Consider the following 19,935-nt stretch of genomic DNA (forward strand, 5'->3'; position numbering starts at 1 on the left):
CACCTAGCTGCCCCAACCCTTTGCATTTTTATTGGCTGTGACATCTCATGCCTGGAATTCACTGCCTTCTCATCTTAGCCCAGGCTTCCCTCAGACCTCCCACCAAAAAAAAGCTTTTTTGGGTCCTCCCTGATGCCAGTGCCCTGCCTCTGATTATTTCGGATTTTCTCCTGTATGTAGTTTGTTGTTTCTCTCATTAGAGTGTGAACTCCCTGAGAGCAGGAAAGGTTTTTTTAAACCATTTTGTTGTTGTTTTTTGTTTTTTTGGAGGGGCAATGAGGGTTAAGTGACTTGTCCAGGGTCACACAGCTAGTAAGTGTCAAGTGTTTGAGGCCGGATTTGACTCAGGTACTCCTGATTCCAGGGCCGGTGCTCTATCCACTGCGCCACCTAGTTGCCCCCTTTTTAACCATTAAAAAAAATCATCTCAGTGCTTAGTGTAGTGCCTGGGTACAAAGTAGGCACTTAATAAATGATTTGTTTCCACTTGGTTGAGGAGGTTTCCTCATTTGGGAGTTCTTAATGCTAGTGAAGAAAGTCACATGCCCAGCCCCTGTCCTTATTCCTCTATGTGTCGTACATGCTTATATGTGTACATAACATGTTTTCACTGTTAAAATTTAAGCTTCTTGGAGGCAGGGACTTTTTTTTTGTCTTTGTAATGCCAGTACCTAATACGGTGCCTTGGCATATGTAGTAGGTGCTTAAAAAATAAATTCCTGTTGATTTATGGGAAAGCTTTCATTAAGGAGTTGCAGGTATTGGATTGAATTCCATTTCCTTGTTAACCATCTGAGCATTAACTAGAAAACACCCATTGGTTTTTTTTTTAACCCTACCTTTTTGAAATTATGTCTTACTTTCTTCTCTTGCTTTGGGGCAGCTAAGCAGGAAGACTCGTCAGTCTGAGTTCGTCTGGCCTCAGACATTTACTAGCTGTGTTACTCTGGACAAGTCACTTATTCCTGTTTGCCTCAGTTTTCTCAGCTGTAAAATGAGCTGGAGAAGGAAATGGCAAACTACTTCAATATCTCTGCCAAGAAAACCCCATGAAGAGTTGGCTCTGACTGAAAAACAAATTAACAATAAATGTGCCAGGAACTGTGTTAAAGAACTTTACAAATATCTCATTTGATGCTCGAAACAGCTCTAAGGGGCTATTGGTCCCCATTTTGCAGTTGAGGAATCTGAGGCAGGTAGAAGTGAAATGACTTGCCCAGGGTCACACAGCTGGACTAGTAAGTGTGTGAGGCTGGATTTGAACTCAGATCTTCCTGACTCCAGGCTCAGTGTGCTGTCCACTGAACCCACCCAACTATCTGGTCTAAACTAGGGCAGAATACAGTTGGAAGGGGCTCTTGTGGTGGTGGTATTAGATTACCTTACTCTCTAGATTTTGTGCTTCTGTGAATGCAGGCCAAGCTTGCACTGACTTTTGAGGGACTCTATGTCTTTCAGTGTTTGATTTTGAGCTACAGTCCCATAACCCTGCCCCTCCCCCTCCTCCCTTCCTGGGACTTCCTTCTTCTCCTGAACTATTTCCTAGTAGCATCTACCTGGCCTTGTACTTGTATAATTACTTAGTTGATCGTTTGGAACATTGTATTTATCCCTGTTAAATTTCATCTTATTAGACTCCAGGCTATTGCTCTATTCTAACCATATTTTTTGGAATTTCCACTCTATCATTCCTATTGTTGTTTCTCCAGACTTGTGTGTTGCCCACCAACTTTCATAAGTATTACAGCTATACCTTTTATCTAAGTCACTGAAGGGGGCTGGGGGGGGGGGTGGGGGGGGGGGTGGGGTGGGGTGGTGGAAGCCCTATGGCTCTCTACTAGAGACATCTCTCTAATTGATGATCCAAGTATTTATTAAGTCCTAAGTCCTTACTAGGTACCAGGCATTGTGCTAAATTCTGGGTAAAGGCACCTATACACCTACCTAACAATACAATTACCCATCCCATGTTTCTCTGTGGTTCATAAGGATATGGTTGAATGATATGGTTAAAGATACTTTACCCTTTTCTCCTCAGTTCTTTTAAATCTTTATCATCAAAGTAAACCTTTTCCTGGAGAGACTTGTTAAGATGGCCTAGTGGAGACCATTAGCCTAGAACACCTCAGTAGCATGAAGACTGATTTCTTTTTTTTTTGTTTTGTTTTTTTGAGGCAATTGGGGTTAAATGACTTGCCTGGGGTCTCACAGCTAGTATGTGTCAAGTGTCTGAGGCTGGATTTGAACTCAGGTACTCCTGACTCCAGGGCCAGTGCTCTATCCACTGTGCCACCTAGCTGCCCTGAAGACTGATTTCTTTTCTTTTCTCTTTTTTTCTTTTTTTTGCAGGGCAATGGGGGTTAAGTGACTTGCCCAGGGTCACACAGCTAGTAAGTGTCAATCAAATGTCTGAGGCTGGATTTGAACTTTTTACAGCCACCTAGCTGTAAAATGAAGACTGATTTCTTAATAAGAATATAGCATTATATAGCATTTTTAGGGCACCTAGGTGGTCCAGTGGATAAAGCATGGGCCCTGGAGTCAGGAGGTCCAGAGTTCAATCAGGCTTCAGACAGCAGTTGTGTGACCCTGGACAAGTCACTTAACCTTGTTTGCCTCACTTTCTTTGTGTGCAAAATGAGCTGCAGAGAGAAAATGGCAAATCAATCCAGTATCTTGGTCAAGGGAAACCCAAATTGAGTCATAGAGAGTCAGACTCAACTGGAACAACTAAACAAAAATATAGCATTTTATGGTTTGCAAAGCAATTTACTTGTTACTTCATTTGATTCTCACAACAACTCGGTGAGGGAGATGCTATTATTAACCCCATTTATTTTATTTTAAAGCATTTTTTTTTTTACAATTATCATTCTTTCTCCCTCTTACTTTCTCCTACCCCCTGAAAAATAAATATTTAACACATGATGAAACTGGGGCTTATGGATGTTAAATGACTACTTATCCAGGGTCATAGAATTAGGTTAGGTTGAGGGCAGGATTTGAACTGTCTTCCAGACTTTACATTTGAGCACTGGAGCCACTAAGAGAGGTCCCTGCATCTCTGTGGCCTCCAGTCTCCTCCTCCTTAGATTGGGTTTCCTCATGCCCAATCCTGGAGTGGGGCTGAAGATTAATTAAAATAATTAGAATATTTCTCCTGTGCTTGAAGCATTCTTGGCTAAGGGGTGTGGGAGAGCCTGGGTGTTTGCCTTGAAATTTATTGGGGTGATAACATTTAAAGTTCTTTCCGACTAGGAAGAATTGTTCTTAGCCACTCAAGTTACTAGTAAGCATACTTAATTAAAATTGGAGGCCAACTCTTTGAGCACTTCCTTCCCCAATGTCACACCTCTGGGAAGGTGTCCACCCCGCCCAAACTCCCCAGCCACTGTAGCCTTACTTAGACTGAGTGTCTTCCACTAACCTATCCCCCATCCTTCCTCCACGCCCTTTGATCTACAGAAGAAATGTCTTTTTTTTACTACTTGCCCTGGGCACAAAAATTACTAGTTTATTGTTGTCCTGTCCTACATTCGTGACCCCCATTTGGGATTTTCTTGGCAAAGATACTGGATTGGTTTGCCATTTTCATTTCCAGCTCATTTTACAGCTAAGGAAAATGAGGTAAAAAGGGTTAAGTGACTTGCCCAGGATCACACAGCTAGTAAGGTGTCTGAGGCCACATTTGGACTCTGGAAGATGAGTCTTCCTGACTCCAGGTTCAGCGACTTTATTTTGAATTAGAATTGTGAATTCAACTTCCCACCTTCTTTGCAGAGGTGGGGACCATGGGTATGGAAAACTGCATATGTTGTTGGATTTTTTCCCATGTGTCTGTTAGTTTTGCTGAACTGCATTTTCCCTTTTGTTATAAGGGATGGCTCCATGGGAGGAGAGGGAAAGAAAGGAGGTGAAATTAAAAGAACAATTGTTTTATTTTTAAAAACAAAATTGAATTATAAGGAACTGTCTTTTCCCACCATCACTGACTTTCTTGGGAATCCTTGTTAAGGTGACAGTACCTTACTCCAGGTGAATATGGAGGAGAGTGAGAATTGGTAAATTTCCCTCCTTTGGTTTCCCTTAAGCCCTTGGAGATTTAAGTCTACCCTTGGACCTTAGCATAGACAAAGCACAATTCCCTTTAGAACAGAATAACATAGGAAATAGTCCTTCTTGGGCCCTGTCCAAGGACTATTAATTACTGAAGACCTCTAAGGACTTCTCTCGAAAAGGCCTTGGGGCTTTATAGCTACATTCCCAGGTATGAGGTTCTCCTGGAAGGACAGATAGTATACCTGTGTTGGAAAGGGTATAAAGAAGAAACGTTATCCTTTGAAGTGGTAAATTACCATGATGCCTACAGGGTTCAAGACAAGGTGACCCTTGCCTGAGCAAGCAAGCTGTGATTTGCCAATATACCTGCTACCAGAAAGAGAGTGGTTATTTCAGACATGGTTTAGAAGCCCAAAGGCCATGCATGATTTATGTTTGTATATTGTACACACACATATACACATGCATGCACACACGTGTTTATATGCAGATATACACACATATGTATAAACATATCCGTGTATGTGTATACACACACACACACACAGAAAAACACACAAATAAATAAATGTTTCTGTATGTACATATTGCTATAATGTGGTATTAGGAAGATTCAAATTCAAATTTGACTTCAGATGATTATTAACTGTGTGACCCTGGGCAAGTCACTTAACCATAATTTGCCTCAGTTTCCTCATCTGCAAAATAGATGGAATTTAAGACACTACCCTATCCTGCTCTGCAGCTGGTTGAGGCTCCCCTTACTCCTTAGACTTCGAGATCCAGGATTATAGCCTATCTGCTCCAAACTGCTATATGGGGGGCAGCTAGGTGGCACAGTGGATAAAGCACAGGCCCTGGATTCAGGAGGACTTGAGTTCAAATCCGGCCTCAGACACTTGACACTTAATAGCTGTGTGACTCTGGGCAAGTCACTTAACCCCCATTGCCCCACAAACCACACACCCACACCCCCCCCAACAAAAACAAAACAAACTATGATTTGGGACTAGGCACAGCCACCCAGTGCTTCAGTTTCTTCAGTGACATTGTTGTCAAAGACATGGTTTGCCCTATCTTCCATCTGGTCATCACATGGATGGCTAATCAGGTGGGTTTGACATGTTTAGATTTCTCCCTGTTAGATCCCTGGTGATCTGAATGCTAGCTGGAGCTAGGAGGGTGTTTAGAGGTGATGAAGACCAACTCCATCATTTTATAAAAGAGGAAACTGGAGACACAGGAAAGAGAAGGAAAGTCCAGTTTAGAGTTATCCATTTAAAAAGGCTGAATGACAAGAGACTTGAAAAAGGAACTATTTTCTTTCTTTCTTTCTTTCTTTCTTTCTTTCTTTCTTTCTTTCTTTCTTTCTTTCTTTCTTTCTTTCTTTCTTTCTTTCTTTCTTTCTTTCTTTCTTCCTTTCTTCCTTTCTTCCTTTCTTCCTTTCTTCCTTTCTTCCTTCCTTCCTTCCTTCCTTCCTTCCTTCCTTCCTTCCTTCCTTCCTTCCTTCCGTCCTTCCTTCCTTCCTTCCTTCCTTCCTTCCTTATTCCTTTTTTTTTTTTTTTTGGTGGGGCAATGAGGGTTAAGTGACTTGCCCAGGGTCACACAGCTAGTGCCAAGTGTCTGAGGCTGGATTTTCTGGATTTGAATTCAGGTCCTCCTGAATCCAGGGCTGGTGCTTTATTCACTGCCCACGTTTTTATTTCTTTCAAGAAATTAACAATTACAAAAAAAAAAGAAAAGAAACGAACAATTCTAGCTGGCTCAACCATAGGTAAGTAAGTAATCCATTTTGGGGTTGAGTTGAAGATGAATTAAAAGCAATTAACATCATCCTCCTGTGCCTGAAGCAAGACTGGTTAAAGGTGTGGGAGAGATGGGGTCTTTGCCTTGGGCTCTGGAATTTATAGCTGGTGGTAATTGTAGTAGCTAGCAATTACATAGCTAGGTTCGTGGAGCACTTTATAGATAGTGGGTGTCCCAAGAGTCTTTGAAGCTTTTGGGACACCCTGTATTATTTCACTGGATTTTTTTTTTTTTTAAGTGAGGCAATTGGGGTTAAGTGACTTGCCCAGGGTCACACAGCTAGTAAGTGTTAAGTGTCTGAGGCCGGATTTGAACCCAAGTACTCCCGACTCCAGGACCGGTGCTCTATCTACTGTGCCACCTAGCTGCCCCCTCATTGGATTTTGATAGCAGCCTTGAAAACCAAGTGCTGTTGTTATGCTTTTTAAAGTAGGAAGCCAACACATCATGCCCATTTCACAGATGAGAGACTTGAGGCTCAGAGAGAGGTTAAATGATTTGTTTAGGGTCATACAGCTTGTGTTTGAGGCAGAATTTGAACCCAGCTTCAGCGTTCCATCTGATATGCCTGGTTGTGTATAACTTATTAACATTAACTGGTTAACAAAGTACTATCAAGTAATGTTCTCTAGATGGCTTGAGCTAATAAGTAGATAATCACTCTGACATTTAATTGTATTTTTCTGTGCATGCTTCAAAGTGCAAAATCAATCAAGGGATATTTATTGAATAGCTTCCATGCTTTTGACAAGAATGCCTAGGCTTTGTGGGAAAGTAGGCCCCTGTCCTTAAGGAGCTTACTGTCTCGTTGAGAAGGTTCACAGTTGCAAAGTTGAAACAGTTCCAAGTTCTAAAGTGTGTGGGTCAGGAGGACCTGAGTTCAAATCCGACTTCAGCCACTTAACACTTACTAGCTGTGTGACCCTGGGCAAGTCACTTAACCCTAATTGCCCCCCCCCCAAATAAATAAAGTGTGTGGGACTGACTAGATTTGGGGTAGTTCTGGGATAGGAGGCATCAGTGTGAGCAAGAGTAGAATTTTGAGGCACAGAGCAGGAAGGAACCTTGGAGATCATTATTGTAAAGAAAATAACTCACACATATGTGTTGTTATTATTGTTGTTTGGTTATTTCAGTCATGTCCAATTCTTCAGGACCCCATTTGGGTTTTTCTTGGCAAAGAGACTCAAAGTGGTTTGCCATTTCCTTCTACAGCTCGTTTTTACAGATGAGGAAACTGAGGCAAACAGGGTTATGTGACTTGCCCAAGGTCACACAGCTAGTGTCTGAGACCAGGCTTGAACTCAGGTTTGCCTGACTTCAGGGCCGGTACTCTATCCACTTAGTGCTTTGAAAACCTCCAAGTGTTTTTTCTCCCTACAATCCCATAATGCGATGGAAAGAAGACTGGATTTGGAGATATAGGACTGGGTGTGAATAATCCTATGATAGAGGCAAGTTGCAACTTCTCTGGACCTATCCATAAATAAGGGAGGTGGATTAGATGACCTCCAAGGTCCCTTCCACTTCTAAATCTATGAAATAAAAAAATTTGACCCTGAGAGATAGGTCCAAATCCTGTGTTCATCTCTGTTTTTATCAATCAATAAACAGAGACCCTAGGGGCAGCTAGATGGCGCAGTGGATAGAGCACTGGCCCTGGATTCAGGAGGACCTGAGTTCAAATCTGGCCTCAGACACTTGACACTTACTAGCTGTGTGACCCTGGGCAAGTCACTTAACCCCCATTGCCCCACAAAATAAATAAATAAACAGAGACTCTAGAAGTGAAGTGATTTGCTGATGGCCCCCCAGCTAGCCAATGGCAAGGAAAGGATTAAACACCTGATCATCTGACCCCAGGATGCTTATCACCATACCACACTGCAGGTTCACCCTTCCAGATGAGGAAATGGAAAAGGGTGGGAGGGGGCTGGGTCACTTTGGGGCCTGCTGTGTTACGGAAGGCCTCGTGTTTAAGTAAAGATGGCGCTAAATCTAGCAGTTGCCTCATCTGGCATTTGGGGTTGCCAGCCAAAACAATCTGCAATTCTGTGTTTCAAAAAAAAAAAATTTGCTAGCATGCTGTTCCCAAAACATGTTTCCTCTTTCTGTTTTTCAGGCTTTTCCCATCTGCCTAATGGGCTGTACCCTTCGTATATTCCCCTGAGCCACCTGGAGCCCCCCAACAGCGGCAGTCCCCTTCTGGCCCAGCTGGGGCAGCCCGGTCTCTTTGACTCTCCGAAAGGTCAGCGTGCGTGGGCGGGTTGTTGGGAGCTGGGTGCCGTCTGTCTGCCCACAGCAGACATATGCTCCTACTCCCCTTTTCTCCCCTTCTTCCCACATGGCAGCTTCCCTCTGCCTTTGCAGGGCTTGGCAAGAGGCTTCCCTCCTGCCCTCCCTATGTCCCTCTCTTTGTTAATGCCAGTTTCTTCTTCTTAGGCATGGTGGGGGGTAGGGAGAAGTGGGAAGCCAGGGAAGGGGAGGGATGGTGAGATCTCAAGAGTGGTTATGTCAGCAGTGGAAGGAAGGGATCCCCATCCCAGGGTTCCGTGGTGGGGGAGGGGGAAGCCTTTTAGGGTAGCTTCTTTCTGTCTTCCCAGTTCCCAAGGACCCACCCCTCTTTCCTCCTCTGCGACACCCTCCACCCCCACCCCGAGTCCTAACAGTTGATGTTATGTAGAAGAGAGACTGAGCCAAGGAATCCTCTAACCGCCTTGGGTTGGGCAGTGCCAAACTGCAGACCCTCCACAAAAAGGCCCAAGTTTGGTGTTTCCCTGTTTCCTACCCGGGATATGCCTGTATATGCTGCTGGGATATGTGCTTCACCCGACCTTTTGTTATCCCTCCTGTATCTGAAGGTCTAGCTTTCTGATTTCATCCTAGACACATTTTCTACACTGACAAAATCCTTAGGTGTCTTTCCAGCTCTCTGCTTCACTGTGTATCTCCCTTGGTTACAGTTGGTTACTTTCTCTCTCTCTCTGTCTCTGTCTGTCTTTCTCTCTCCCCTCTTCTCCCCCCCTCCTCCTTTCCTCCTCTCTCTCCTCTCCTTCCCCTCTCTCCCCTCTCTCTCTCTCTCTCCTCTCCTCCCCCCTCTCTCTCTCTCTCTCCTCTCCTCCCCCCTCTCTCTCCCTCCCTTTCTCTCTCTCTCTCTCCTCTCCTCCCCCCTCTCTCCCCCTCCTTCCCTCCTTCTCTCTTCTCTCCTCTCCCTCCCCCGCCTCTCACTCTCTCTTCTCCTTCCCCTTTCTCCCCCTCCCTCTCTCTTCTTTCTCTCCCTCCCCCCCACTCTCTCTTCTCCTTCCACCTCTCTCCCCCTCCCTCTCTCTTCTCTCCCTCCCTCTCTCTCTCTTCCCCCTCACTCTCTCTTCTCCTTCCCCCTTTCTCCCCCTCCCTCCCTCTCTCTTCTCTCCTCTCCTCTTCTCTTTCTCTCTTTCTTTTCCCCCTACATAGCTTTCTACATTTTGAGAATAAATATTTGTTTAATGTGAGGATGACTGATTGAATACATACATACATACACACATGCACTTAGGGATACATTACCTCTCTTCCTGACTTCTCCCCAAGTCATCCCCATATCAACACTACCACCTTTAGTCTATGGAATTCCCTCCTCCCCTTACCCCTCTGGTGAAAAATTTGCAAAAGAGAGTGAGGAAACCTGGCCCATCACACACCAAAGGTGTCTTCAGGATGCCACAAAGTATGATGTTATGAAAAGCATAAGATTTTGGCCCAGGAGTTAGCATTATCCAACAAGGAGATGATAATCTCTGAGTTGTTTTACAAAGGGATGAGGTAGCTGTTGAGTGTGTCTGATCTCACACTATTTTGGGATTGTGGCTGTGGGTGCTAAATTCCAGGCTTGGAAATTATTCCCTCTGCAGGGTCAGAACAGACCACTTTGGCTTTCCTTCAGCCTGGCCTCTTTGTTCTGCCCACTGATGTAGGCAGACCCTCCCTCTAGAGAGAAGAACCCTTCCCTGTGTGTGTGTGTGTGGGGGATAGCTTGGTTTCATCACCACCAAATGGAATCTACTGTATCTTGATGAGAAACAGAGGGTCAGAAAGCACAAGGAAGGCTGCTTCCTCCTTCCTAAGTATTTCCTGGGTTTCCTCTAATTGGCCCTGAGCTAAAGTCACATTTTGAAGTGGTAAATTTGATTTGCTTTTTTATTCTCACCCCAGGGTGAAAATAAGTGAAAGCCTGGCAGGCTAGATTATTTGACCTTTTTTTTTTTTTAATACCCTACCTTACTTCATTTTATTTTTCAATGAACGTATTTCTATTTTTATTCCCCTACCATTTTGCACCCTCTTTTCCCACTCCCACCCCACCAAAAAAGAAAAGAGAAAACCCAAATTTGCTTTTTTCTTTTAAAATTTTTTAAAAATTTAATTTAATTTTTATTTTACCCCCAAATTTGCTTTGACTGACAAGCAGTCATGCAAATCAAATCCCCTCTCATTGACTGAGTCTAAAACTACCCATCTCCCTACGCATTTTGAGTCTGTTGCCAGTGGTCCTCTTCCTGATCTTGCATTATTAGTATGGATGATGCTACCACTTGGTAGGGACAGGCTGGTTTGAGCTCTGTGACTCACTACTTTCCTGCTATTTTGCAGATGGATTCTTTCTGCCAGGCCAGGTGGCCTTGCACCCCCAGAACCCTGTGTCCAGGACACCAGCCAGCCACTCATCGGCCTCCCTGCTTCGGGATAAGGAGCTCAGCCACCTTCCCAAAAGCTCCCGGGAGGGCACCGCGAAGGAGCACAGTAAAGAACGGGCATGTCGAGGTGACCTGCCACCACCCTTCAGCAAGAGGGACAGCAAGGCCAAGGAGGAGCCACGGCCTCGGAGCGTCGTGGACCTGACTCAGGATGCTAAGCCGGAGGGGGAGCGGAGACTAAGTGGGCTGGAGCGGGCAGCCCAAGATGGGTGACCGGCTCTCCCCCTTCGTGGCCGAGCACATGGGCCCACCGGGGTTTAGGAGGTGGAGAGCCCCAAATCCCAAAACCCCCTACAGACCTCCTCCCTGAGCAATTGCAATGGTGGAGGAGACCCTTTGCTGAAGGTTCTGGGGACAGAGCAGGACTGTTGTAGTAAGGATCCCACCCGGCATGATGAGAACATGAGGCCTGCGGTCCACGGACACCTGGACAGAATGAAAAGGGGTGAGGCCGTCATCCCTGCCATCACCACTTTGCACATTTCATGTACCTGTCCCTCTCCGCACCCTGCCCAGCCAGGGAAAATGACCCCCTCTTCTTCTTCTTCCTCTTCTGCAGTGACATTCCCTCCCCAGCCCGTCCATTCCAACATGTACACTATCTTTCCCCCGGCCAAAGAGCCGGGCCGGGAGCACAAAGTCATCGCCCCCACCTTCGTGCCTTCAGTTGAGGCCTATGATGAGAGGACGGGTCCCATCCAGATTGCTTCACAGGCCCGGGACAACAAGGCTAAGGAAAAGGAGGTGAGCAAAGTGGAGGTGCTGCAGCCCCCAGTGGAGAGGGGCCTGGCTGACCTCTCGAGGGCTCTCCTGCCCCAGGACTTCCCTTGCCCGGGCGATGCCAGGAGGGCCGAGGTGCTGAGGGGAGAAGAACTCGGTGATCCGGGCCCAACTCCATGGTGCTGAAGCGGCACGTGACGTCCTGAGCCCCTTCCAGAGTCGGTCTGGGCTGGGGTCCCCGGGATGAGCAGGGACTACCTCCCCTCCAAGGGAATGGTTGAAGCCAGAGGTTGAGCACCGGGCATGTGAGCGGGAACGCTTCTCTAGGGTGGGTGCCAAGGAGGCGGCCAAGGTATATGGAACCCTGGACCCTTCCCGGCAGCACCCGGACACCGGCCAGCTCAAGCTGCCCCCTGAGCAGAAGTGGAAGCCCTTTGAGATGGGCAACTTTGCCACCACTCAGATGGCAGTGCTGGCCGCTCAGCATAACCACGTGAGCCGGGTGGAGGGAGGAGGCAGCGAAGAAGGGCTATTTGGACCCAAGTGGGCTGCAGCGAGTGTCAGTGGTGGGAGGTCCCACGGGGTGGTGGGGACCTCCATCCAGTTTCTCACAGCGAAGGCTCTGCTATGCAGAGCCTTATCAAATACAGTGGCAGCTTTGCCAAGGAGGCCTCTGCCCGGCCTGGCAGTGGCAAGAAGAGCCCTTTTGGTGGGCTGGGCAACATGAAACTGGACCCCTCACCGCTAGGTACCGCTAAGGTGCAGCAGCTGCTCTCGCACCAAGGTAGCAAGCAGCTAAAGAGGGACCCTGAGAGGCCAGAAAGTGCCAAGTCCTTTTGGGCGGGAGAGTATTGGGGTCACAGGGCGAGGTGGAAGTAAGGCACCCACCTGTGGGCATCGCAGTGGCAGTGGCCCGACAGAAGGACAACAGCGGCAGTAAGCTGGGACCCAGCCTGACTGACCAGATCATTCTTTATCTCTGAGCAACATCAAGGTAGGACCCAGGATGGGACAAAGACCTAACTCTCTCTAGCCACTGATTCTTCCTATCTCTCTTCCCTTCCTTTGTCTCTAGTGTAATACTCCTTTACCTGTCTTTGCTTTTATGTCTCTCATTCTCTACCTAGGATCAGGTGGGATTGCATCACTGGAATCAGACTCCAACATCTTGATTTTATAGATGAAGAAATTGAGGCCCATAGAAATTAAATGACTTGTCCAAAGTTGCAGGAAATAAGTGGGGATTCAGGGGGAGAGGGTTTTGAACCCCCAAACCCAAGTTCCTTGACTCAGGGCTACTGCCTTTGGTCTCAGCCTCAGTCTCAGTATCTGTCTTTTCCCCTCGGCATGCTGTCTCCCTGGATGAGATGAATTAGCAACTCCAAAAGAGCAGTTCTGGGCCCACAGAAACTGACAGAGGTGATTAAAAATAGGGAATGGGGGGCAGCTAGGTGGCACAGTGGATAAAGCACTAGCCCTGGATTCAGGAGGGACCTGAGTTCAAATCCAGCCTCAGACACTTGACACTAGCTGTGTGACCCTGGGCAACCCTCATTGCCTCGCAAAAAAAACAAAACAAAAACAAAATAGGGAATGGAGGAGAAGCAAAGCAAAAAAAGAAAAATATACACCTCTATTTGGGGACCTTGATTTGTATTGAGGGATCCCAAGGCCTGGGTGTTGGGACAGTGAGGTAAGATGGAGAGAGATGTTTTGGCTAGTGGGAAGACCATTCAAGACTAAACAAGGAGGCCTGTATTCTAGTCCTGGTGACTTTGGGCAAGCCATTCAATGTCCTGTACCTCAGTTTCCCTCCTTTTAAATAATTCTTAATTCTCTGTCCAAAGCATAAATAGGAATGTGTAAGTGAGAGGGCCAAAAAAATATCACCACCAGAAGGCCTCTTCCCTTTGAGATGTTAGGGTTTGTGGTATTAGAGTATTCGTCACTACCACGTGCCAACAACATGCACTTTCTCTCCGTGGGTTAGATTGACAGGCTGTTCCTCTGCCCACCTTGTTTTTTGGTAATTTAATAGGTTGAATGTCACAGTTCCCAGTACTTCTTGTTTTTCTTGAATCTAGTGGTAGTTATTCCTAAGAGGTGGGAATGGGAGGGTGGGTAGTAGGGTAAGGGGAGACAGGGAAAAAGAGTTTGCTAGAGAAAGGAGATGTGAGTGGCAGATAACGTACCAGATAGAGGTAAAAATGCAAACCCAGGCTTCTTCCTAGATCCTGGACAAGGGGTTGCTTTGATCTGCCTCCTCTTTTGCCCCCCTCCATTTATGAGGATCCAGGATTCAGGAATATGTAGGGAAACTCTTAGGTATGATCCTCCTCACATATAGAGAGGATGACCTAAAGGGAATGGCTTAATCCAAAGGAGGGCAGTGAGGTGACAAAAATGGATGAGGGCCAGGCCTGGAATCATGCAGACCTGAGTTCAGTCTGGCCTCAGATACTTACTAGCTGTGTGACCCTGGGCAATCACTTCACCCTATTTGCCTCAGTTTCTCATCTGTAAATGAGCTGGAAAAAGAAATGGCAAATCACTCCAGTATCTTTGCCCAAGTAACCTCAATGGGTTCATAAGGGGCAGGACATGACCTGAACGAAAAACATACATTATATGACTTATTCCTAGTTTGGAATGCATTGTAACCACTCATATCCCTGTTGGCGTGGAGGTATCTTGGTTATACATGGAAGGCTTAGTTATAATGGAACTCAATATCATTAGAGTTAATAGAAATAATTTTTCATTATTCAGTGTTCTTTGCTTAGTCCCTTTAGAGCTCCCCTCTATTTCCTGCAGAAATCCAGAGTGGATTTGTCCATTCTTCTTTTTGGGGGGGGGGAATGCTGTTTGTTGTTGTTTTTTTGTGGGGCAGTGAGGGTTAAGTGATTTGCCCAGGGTCACACAGCTAGTAAGTGTCAAGTGTCTGAGGTTGGATTTGAACTCAGGTCCTTCCTCCTGAATCAGGGCCTGTGCTTTATCCACTGAGCCAACCTAGCTGTCCCCCCCCCCCATTATTCTTAAAGAAAGCAACAATAAGAAAAAGAAATCCACTGAGTTATTAAAGGGTACCCCCTCAATACTCACCCCCCCCCCATAACCTCTTGTAGCAGTTCTGGTGCATAGTGGGCCTGATTGATCTAGAGGCAGACTCTTGCTCAGCTCATCTGCCTCCTGGAAAGCTTGTTTGGAGGTAATCTGTTTCCCCTAAGGAAACTCAGGAGTTTACTGGGTCAGAGGGGCCATAAACACTAACAGCGACAACTTTGTTGTTTTTCTCCACAGTTTTTCCTCTTCCCTTCCCCTCTAATCTCTTTAATCTCCCTGACCCTCTCACTTTCTCCCTTAGCACAATGCCCTGGCACACAGTAGGAGCTATATAAATGTTAGCTATTGCTTTATTACTTAATAAATGCACTTTACAATTTTGCTCATTCCAGACCTTTTCTTCCCTCTCTCAAATATTTCCTCCACCCTTTCTCTTAGTCTGGGGTTCTTAACCTATTTTTGAGTCATGGACCCTGTTGGCATATATGTATGTGTATGATACACACATGTATATTATTATGTATATAGAGACACAATGCATGTGCATATTCCTGTATATAGACCCACAGTGCAGCGTACGTACACTGTTATATGCTTTTGAATATGAATATACACATGTATATGCCTATATATACAATACATGTATATATTGCTATATTAGATATATGCATGTATATGTAGCACATATACATGTATGAACAATACATATATGCTTACAACCCATGTGCATATGTACATACACATGCGGGACCCAATTTTTAATTGGGGAGTGTTTGCTAAGGGGCTTGCCACAATATTGGGGCAAGGAAGGAGACCGGCAGCCTCCCTCAAAACAGACAAGATTTATTTTAACAAGAACGAACTTAAAAAAAAAAAAACACAAACAGAATCAGTAGGATCAAGGGAAAGGAAATAAAATGGGGAAAGGGAAATTATAATACCTGAAAAATACCACCCACCCAGGAATCAGCTGAAATACGCAGCAGAACGCCTGTCGCTCTCCAGCTTCCACCTAGAATGCCCAATTCTCCTTCCATAAACCTAGAAAACCCCACACAGTCCCCAGCCAATGGAATGGCCGCTCTGACAGTCACATGACTGCCCTCACTAGGCTTCAAATCATCATAATTTTGCCAGGCCCATGTAGGCATCAGCGAGGTGGTGATGACGTGAAGTGCCAGAGCCTGGCAATTGGCTACAACCAGTGGGTGGAGCACTGTGCGGTTTGCGGAGCCCCAGGCCACTGTGTGCTGAGGCATAAAAACCTCAAATAACAATTAATTCTTTACACAACAATATTGCACATACTTATGTGTACACAGTGCATGTGGGTGTATAAACATGCATGCATCTACTTTCTCAATATAATGTGTGTTTTTTTGGTGGGGTGAGGGTTAAGTGACTTGCCCAAGGTCACACAGCTAGTAAATGGTCAAGTGTCTGAGGTTCAGATTTGAACTCAGGTTCTCCTGAATCCAGGGCTGGTACTCTATCACACTGCACCACCTAGCTGCCCCCTATAACATTTTTAAAAGCCTAAATTAAAATATATAGGATACCAAAAGAAAGCAATTCTAACAAAATACTGATAGTTAGCAATTTATATGACACTTAAGGTTTTCAAAGTACCTTTATAAATATTTTCTCATTTTTGGGCAGCTAGGTGGCGCAGTGGATAAAGCACTGGCCCTGGATGAGCATCTGAGTTCAAATCCAGCTTCAGACACGTGACACTTACTAGCTGTGTGACCTTGGCAAGTCATTTAACCTTCAGTGTCCTGTGTGCGCCACAGGATGCCCCCACCCATTCTCATTTTCTCCTTACAACAACCCTGGGAGTTAGGTGCTATCATTGTCACTGTTTTACAGTTGAGGAAAATGAGGCAGAAGGTGGAGCCTTACCCCAGATCACACACCTAGTAAGTTTCTGCAGCCAGCTTTGAGTCTTACCAGTTCCAGGTTCAGTGGTCTAGTTAAGAACCACAGTGGTAATTCCTTCACCTTCTTCTTCCCCTCCCTCCAGTCTTTTGTCTCCCCCCCCCTTGTCTTTTCCTATCAGTTTTCTTCTCTTTCTGTGTTTCCTCACTTTCCTCTCCTTCCTATCATCTTTGTTTTTCAACCCAGTGACTGGGGGTAAAGTTTTTGGTTGAGACCCAGTTTCCTAATTCTTTTTTTGGGGTGGGGGTATGGGGGTGGGGTGGGGTGGTGTTGACATCTATTAACATTTACCATAATGAACCTTGTTTATTATACTGGAAAGGGAGCAGCTAGTTGCTACATTGGCTATAATGTTAGACCTGGAGTTAGCAACACCCAAGTTCAGATTCAACCTCAGTTACTGATAAGTGGTGTGACACATACTACATTTATACATACATACATACATACATACATACATACATACATACATACATACATACATACATACATACATAATTGTTGTGAGGATAAAATAAGACATATTTGCGGGGGCAGCTAGGTGGCCCAGTGGATAAAAAGCACCGGCCCTGGATTCAGGAGGACCTGAGTTCAAATCTGGCCTCAGACACTTGGCACTTGCTAGCTGTGTGACCCTGGGAAAGTAACTTAACCCTCATTGCCCCACCAAAAAAAAAAAAAGATAATATTTGTAAATCTAAATCACTCTTCAAATATTAACTAGTGTGTTGTTTTAAAATCTAAATTGTGGGTCCTAATCGGCCCTCCCCCTCAGTTTTGGGGGGGGAGGAGCTGGCTAAAATCACTGATAAATTCAGCAAGTGTTTAGGCTTTTAAAGATTTATTAAAATATATATTATAAATTAGTGGAGAGAGGAGGGGAAATGTTACTGCATCTCTACCTTCTACCCTTTATTTAATTATTGACATCCTGAAGCTCAGGATTTGCAAAATCTAATTGTTTTATAATTGTCTTAGTCAGCTAAACTATGGCCCTCATTGATTAACTTGCTCACTGGTAGAAGAAATCCCTTGCTTTCATCTATTCAGATGGCCATGTTGTCAGAATACTATTTCTTTCATACAAGAGGCAGTTCCCCTTTAAGCCAAATTTCCTGACTTTCAGTGTTATTTAATATTTAATTGAGCACCAGCCATGTCCTTGGTACCATTCAAAACATAGCGCAAGACATGCTTTCTACTCTCGGTCTAAATAAGAAAAACAAGACAAGCGAGACGGAGAGCTCCCAGGAGGAGAGGGGAGGGGGGTCTAGTCCTCACAGGAATAGTAGCAAGCGTAACATTTCGATTTCCATCACTTCATCTTTGGACCTTCCTTCAAATCTCCTTGGTTTTAGGAGGAGAGTTCAATAGCAGAGAAGGACACGGCTAGGGTAGAGACTAGAGAAACTTAAAAAATAGCTAGCATTATATAGAGATTGAAGGTTAACATAAGCGCTTTATAAATATCTCATTTATCCTCACAATAAGCTCTGGAGGTAGCTGCTATTTACAGACGAGGAAAACTGAGACATGAGTGATTTGTCTGCCTTCACATAGTAATTAAACATTTAAGGCTGGATTTGAACTCAGGTTTCCTAACTTCTTGCTCAGTGCTTTATCCCATCTTGATGGCTGGGGAGGCAGTGTTCAGTAGTGGAAACAGCTCTGGTTATACGGTCAGAGGGGATGGGTTTCAAGTTCTGCTTCAGTTGCCTATTGCCCTATGTGAATCTTGGGTCTAAGATTCCTCATGTGAGCAATGTGGGTATTGGGTTTGTTTTTGTTTTTGTTTTTGTTTTTTTTAGTGAGGCAATTGGGGTTAAGTGACTTGCCCAGGGTCACACAGCTAGTAAGTGTTAAGTGTTTGAGGCTGGATTTGAACTCAGGTAACTCCTGACTCCAGGGCCGGTGCTCTATCCACTGTGCCACCTAGCTGCCCTGGTATTGGGTTTGAATTCCAGGTCCGTGATCCTCTAAATGGTTAGGGGGCTGCTGGTTGGGTTTGTGTTGGGGAGGACTTATATATCTGTGGCATGAGAAGGAGTGAGAAAGGGCCATAGGATTGTGGTAGTTTTTTCATTGTGGGGAAAAAACTAGTTGGGTCAGTCATACAGTAGTTCTGAGGGGGAAAAAAACCAACAAAAAAAAACCCTGTTCAGACCAATTGTTTGTCTGAACTTAGAATCAATTTAGTCAAGATCGTCCCTCCATTAGGGCCATCCGTATAACCATAGTCCACAGCCCTAAAAATAGCCAGCCACTTGACCATGGTGGGTAGCAATTTTGAGTTAGCTAAGAGATAAGAAAGAGGATTTTCTCATCCACTTCCCACCATTCTTCCCTGATTGAGGGCTGGGAATTTCTGGCAAAGGTTCACAAGGCTGGATTGTGAGAAATTACACATTGACTGGGATAGAATGGAGGCCACAGCCAAGAAATTTTTGACTTGAAGTGGACAATGATGGGGCAAAGGAGGGAACCATAGAGGTGTATTTGGATCCTGTGAGATTAAGCTGTCATGTGTTTGGGGGTTGGGGTGGGGACAAGAGTTGGGGAGAAGAGTGGTAGAGGGAGGCTGTAATGGTTAGAATTCCTTGGAGGAGGAATCAGTAAAGGACACCAGAGTGAAAGAAGCGTTTTGGAAGCCAGGGAGAGCTAATGGAAGGAAACCAGGTGGGAGGGAAGATCAAAAATGGGAGGATGTGGGTCAGTGCTATAGAGCCAAGGCGAGGAGAAGGAAAAGGCAAAGGTAACTTCAGGTCTGTGAGGTGTTTTTATTTTTCTTGTTTTAAAAGTTTTATCAATACTTTTTTTCTTTTTTATAGATCCCTATTACTTTCCTTGGCTCTCTCTTTAACTGCCCCCCCCCCCATCTTCTAACAAATTGAGCAGAAAACATTGACAGTGTCTGAATATGCAGACCTCATTCTATACCTGCAGTCTGCCACCTTCTCTGTTTCTGAATCTGTCAAGTAGTTTTCACCCTTCTCTCTCCAGCCCAGATGATCAGGACCCCAGGGGACTTACTATTTGGAAAGCTTACTGAGCCTTTCAGACCCATTTGTGAGGGTTGGGGAGTGATTTCATCCAGCAGCTTGGAGAGGGCCTTGGAAACACCACATGGATTAAGATAAAGTTGTGGGGGGTGGCTAGGTGGCGCAGTAGATAGAGCACCGACCTTGGATTCAGGAGTACCTGAGTTCAGATCCGGCCTCAGACACTTGACTTATTAGCTGTGTGACCCTGGGCAAGTCACTTAACCCCCATTGCCCAGAAACAAAACAAAACAAAACAAAGATAAAGTTGTGGTCTTAATTCTCTGGGGGTCCTGTTAGCTTCAGTCTCTCTCTCTCTCTCTTGGGTGGGGCACTGAAGGTTGAATGACTTGCCCAGGGTCACACAGCAAGTAAGTATCAAGTGTCTGAGGTCTGATTTGAACTCAGCTCCTCCTGAATCCAGGACCAGTGCTTTATCCACTGCACCACCTAGCTTCCCCATCTTCAGTCTCTTTTAAGTGACCACTGTATAGGTTAACCTTAGCCATCCTATATGTATGTTTTGGGTCACTAGTTAGAGATTTTGAAAAGGGAAGAAAATATGGATGGATTAATAT

The 19,935-nt window shown here is 45.2% G+C and overlaps 1 protein-coding gene across 1 annotated transcript in view; it reads left to right on the forward strand.

Moving 5' to 3' along the window:
• TNRC18 (trinucleotide repeat containing 18) overlaps positions 1 to 19,935 on the forward strand; it is a 162,402-nt gene that overhangs the window by 59,904 nt on the left and 82,563 nt on the right. Inside the window, 12 exon segments of the mRNA XM_043983817.1 lie at positions 7,988 to 8,113; positions 10,495 to 10,799; positions 10,801 to 10,845; positions 10,847 to 10,870; positions 10,872 to 11,462; positions 11,464 to 11,487; positions 11,489 to 11,521; positions 11,524 to 11,826; positions 11,828 to 11,893; positions 11,895 to 12,155; positions 12,158 to 12,278; positions 12,281 to 12,311. Coding sequence (XP_043839752.1) covers positions 7,988 to 8,113; positions 10,495 to 10,799; positions 10,801 to 10,845; positions 10,847 to 10,870; positions 10,872 to 11,462; positions 11,464 to 11,487; positions 11,489 to 11,521; positions 11,524 to 11,826; positions 11,828 to 11,893; positions 11,895 to 12,155; positions 12,158 to 12,278; positions 12,281 to 12,311 — 1,930 coding nt within the window.

This window comes from Dromiciops gliroides, chromosome 1 (genome assembly GCF_019393635.1).
Source record: "Dromiciops gliroides isolate mDroGli1 chromosome 1, mDroGli1.pri, whole genome shotgun sequence".
In the NCBI taxonomy this organism is placed as follows: domain Eukaryota; kingdom Metazoa; phylum Chordata; class Mammalia; order Microbiotheria; family Microbiotheriidae; genus Dromiciops; species Dromiciops gliroides.